This window comes from Penaeus vannamei, chromosome 33, assembly GCF_042767895.1.
Source record: "Penaeus vannamei isolate JL-2024 chromosome 33, ASM4276789v1, whole genome shotgun sequence".
In the NCBI taxonomy this organism is placed as follows: domain Eukaryota; kingdom Metazoa; phylum Arthropoda; class Malacostraca; order Decapoda; family Penaeidae; genus Penaeus; species Penaeus vannamei.
In genome coordinates, this window is record NC_091581.1 from 27,691,170 (window position 1) to 27,695,010 (window position 3,841).

Genomic DNA, 3,841 nt, shown 5'->3' on the forward strand with positions numbered 1-3,841 from the left:
GGAGAACCTTCAAGTGTAGTACTAAGGCGAGATATTCCATGCAACAAGTTCTATAAACCGGCGACTAACTATATATATTTCATAACCGCGGTGTGTTTAGAGCCAAACTAAAGTATTGGTATAATTATTTTCCGCGTCATATTTCTCAACTTCTTTTTGATAGATCAATGTTATACTGTGTAATCAATGAGTTAATAAATAGTTTTCAACTGCTTCGTTAAAAACATGTCGGTTTGAGTTGAAATAATCAATAAGCCAGATAATACTCTTCAATTGCTTTGTTAAGAAAGGAAGAAAAGAAGAACGGTTTGTATACAAATATTTTGTATTTGTGATAGTACATAGGGCATGTATTTCTTTTTTGTACAGAAACCAGCCACTGATACTTCACATAACATAACAATTCTGGTATCTTATAATAAAAAAAAAACTTGAAATTTAGGATGATGTATCTGCTGCCCCTGATGAACACTGTAGGTAACAGATAGAGAAATATTCTTGTGTGTCAGAATGGTGGATTGTGGATGAGTAAAACTCCTGTGGTGGATCTACAAATTATCCACTGCACTCGGCGTTACATCGGCGACAGCGTTACACCAGCGTCATCGGCGGGATACTGACGTCGACAATTGCCAAGTTACATCTGTACTGTTTTTCTATTCCCTTTTTGGGCTTCTTTCTGCTTTAAGCTTTCTTCTTCTTCTTCTTCTTAAAAGGTACCTCTTCCCCTCCCTGTGGCCCCAGATTCCTCTCTTCCTCCTCTTCTTTACCTTTGAGTTTTCCACTGATTCTCTCTATCTCCTCCTCGCTAGCGCTTCTTACATTCTACCAGTAGTTTCAGCGTACGTACTCTGCTACTTCTTCCGCATCACTTTCAATGTCTTCCACAGCTTCCATGCTTTCACTTGTATTATTGGACGACCAATGCTTTACCGAGGAGTCCGTCTGAGAGTAATTTAGGTTCCGTGTCTTTGTCTTCGAATCTTCTTAAGACAGCTACAACAATGCCGCCACTTCAACATGTCAATGGTTACTCTGTGCTCTTTCTCCTACTGGGTAATGCGCGTTCTTCGTTTCGATGTTCAATTCGTGTTCTAAAAGGAGGCAAATAGGCTTCGAGACCAACATCTCTTGACGTTAGCATGACCTTGACGAAGTTCTCTTGGAACTTGAATGATTTCACACTTGGCCCTCCTTCCAAAAGAAACTTTGGGAGTGTCTGAAGTCTTCAACTTTTCACAACAAGAGGCTGCGATGAAAGGTCAACAGACTGTTTCTCAAAGTTCACATTCATCACACACGCATATAATTTTTGGCCAACCACAACATTTGTGTAGGGACCTGCGGTGATCTTTGCTAATGAAACCCTGAATTTGGCTCCCTTTCATGTTCACATGAAGGCCAAAGTCTGTGACCTCTGTGACTGTGACCCCCAATTTTCTGCCAATTTGGAGTTCAGCTAGTTGCTCTGTCAATACCCCGCGCTTCCTCTCTTCATGATGATATCCTTAACTCATTTTAAGTTGAGTAAACGACTATATAATGGCTGGAATGCTATGCTCAGTGGACTGCCCTCCTTTTGAACATTTCGTCGTGAAGGCAGGATAGAATCTGACGGCCCATTTTGTCAGCACGCCTTCCGACTCCACCCACAAAGTCTGACCTGGATGCAGTCCCCAGCTCTGTACAGTCAATATGTTACGGACTTTCATCCCCTAACTTTTTTGAAGTGAATCAAATGCTTTTGTCCACATTCACCTGCTGGAATCTTAGCCCATTGCCCCATGAGCATATTCTTTCTGTAAAACAGCTGGATATGGTACAGACTTCAAGAGCACCTCTTGCTGCTCTGGGGTGCTAGGTGTTAATCCAGTTGTGCACACTAGTCTTTAATGACAAAAGTGATGATTTCCTCCTCCTATGGAGAAGGACAACCTGCATCCTTCACCTCATCTCACTTCCTTGAGCAGGGACTTCACTATGCCACACTTGGAGACATCATCCAGCAAATGCATCTGACAGGGAGCTGTGCATCCACTCCTTCATTCTTCAGGTGCCACAATAATCACTTTTTCCTGGATTTTCCTTAATGACACTGCCATCAACCTTCTGGCGCATACTCACAGCCACTGCTGCCGGCTTCTCCTCATGTGGCACTAAACCTCCGTTCAGTCGCAGGGTGGAGGTCATATTCCCTTTTCTCCGGCTCCACATTGATGATGCGGAACTTCGACAACCTGTCCCAAGGTGAAGAGAACATCCAGACTGGTCACCTTCCTTGAAGTGGCCTGGCTCTTGGGAACAAAGCCCTTCACATCATTGTACATGAGTTACCAGCAAACCAGATTGGTTGATGCGCACAACACATCCTTCTGATATAGCCTACCAGATTAGGTCCCTTTCCAGAGATAATTGGGTGTGGAGAGTTGACCAGGAGCTTCTTTTACTTGTGAGGTTGATAATCTTTCTCTGGGGCACCACATACACCACAATTGCAATCCAGCACTGAGCCTGCGGGATATTTCTTCTCTGGATTCTTTATCTGTCAAGTGTCCGTCAAAGCATTCATGAGAATCAATGTGGCCACTAACTGTCTTGCTGAGAGCCACTTGTGCCCCCAAAGTCAGTAGCTTTTGATAGTTGCTTTCAGTTTTGTGTCTACCTTCACCTCTATTGTAGCTAAGTAACTGAAAGGTAGGAAAGCTATGTAAAGTGGTTATCTTCAGATTTCAGTGCAGTCACAATTAAACATAAACTTCATGACAGAAGCATACATGCAAACTTAGTCTTTGTATCAATATTCAAAATTTCTATAACCCATGTATAACCCCTAAAGTCCATGTCACCTAAATAGAGCATCAGCTTTTAAAAACTATAACTGAATATAAATCAGATATCCATAAGAATAACATTTATTCTTACAATGCTATCTCATGTATATACATATTTACTTGACATAAATTATATGTTCTATTTTATTTGAAATTTCTTCACTTAGTCTTTTACAAACAAATATAATGTTATTTATTCAGTACCTGAAGTTTTATAACAAGACTAAACATAATGCACTTTCTGGGGAAACACTCAAATCAAGAGCGTTCAAACAGTAAAAGTCAAGCTATTTTGGGTTATTCTCAGCTGAGTGGCAAGCATGGACAGTGGTATTACAGGGTTGGAGAGTTAAAAAGTAGCTATGTCTACAGGATTAAACACCCTACAGACAGAAAAGACTATATAAATTAATTCTAAACCTGTCTAAGTTCCTAACATTAAAAAATCTAGTATATAAAACTCCTCTCTTTTCCTTCCTGTTCTATTCTTCCTATACCCATAATACTGTCCCCCTTCCCTAGAGGAACTTTAGAAAAACGATCACTAATAATCCTTCAACTCACCTGCTGTTCTATCACCGACATTTCTCCAAGAGGACAATATACATCTGATCCATGGAGGAGTACTTGAGAATCCTGCATACCAATTGACTGACAATAGGGAAATACTTTCTTTATGTTCTTGAGAAGTTTGTCACCATCCATGAGGCGGTTCCAGGAACAATAACCGCTGATATTTGTCGCTCAGTTTGAGGGAAACACCCACTGATCTTGACTCTATAGGACCACAGCATCTTCCACTATGTCCCCTTCTTTGAGGTCATGGAATAACTCTTTCGTCTGGGCTGTGAAGAGAATAAAGCATTTATAAAATATGGGGGAAAAACAACAAAATGGAAGACAGATAGGAAAAGAAACTAAACAGGAGGAAAAGAGAAAGGAGCAGACATACAAGGAAAAAATTAGCATGGAAAAAATAATAATAATACAAAGAGTAAAAAAATAAAAGA

At 40.5% G+C, this 3,841-nt stretch overlaps 1 protein-coding gene across 1 annotated transcript in view; it reads right to left on the bottom strand.

Annotated features, from left to right (window-relative positions):
* Positions 1-307: 307 nt before the first annotated feature.
* Positions 308-3,841, bottom strand: part of LOC113820871 (uncharacterized) — a 9,887-nt gene continuing 6,353 nt past the window's right edge. The window contains exons 8-9 of the mRNA XM_070144935.1: positions 3,396-3,676; positions 308-2,687 (exon numbers count right to left, since the gene is read on the bottom strand). Of these exons, the coding sequence (XP_070001036.1) occupies positions 2,391-2,687; positions 3,396-3,536 (438 nt within the window). The 5' untranslated portion in view covers positions 3,537-3,676 and the 3' untranslated portion in view covers positions 308-2,390. The remainder of the gene's footprint in view (positions 2,688-3,395; positions 3,677-3,841) is intronic.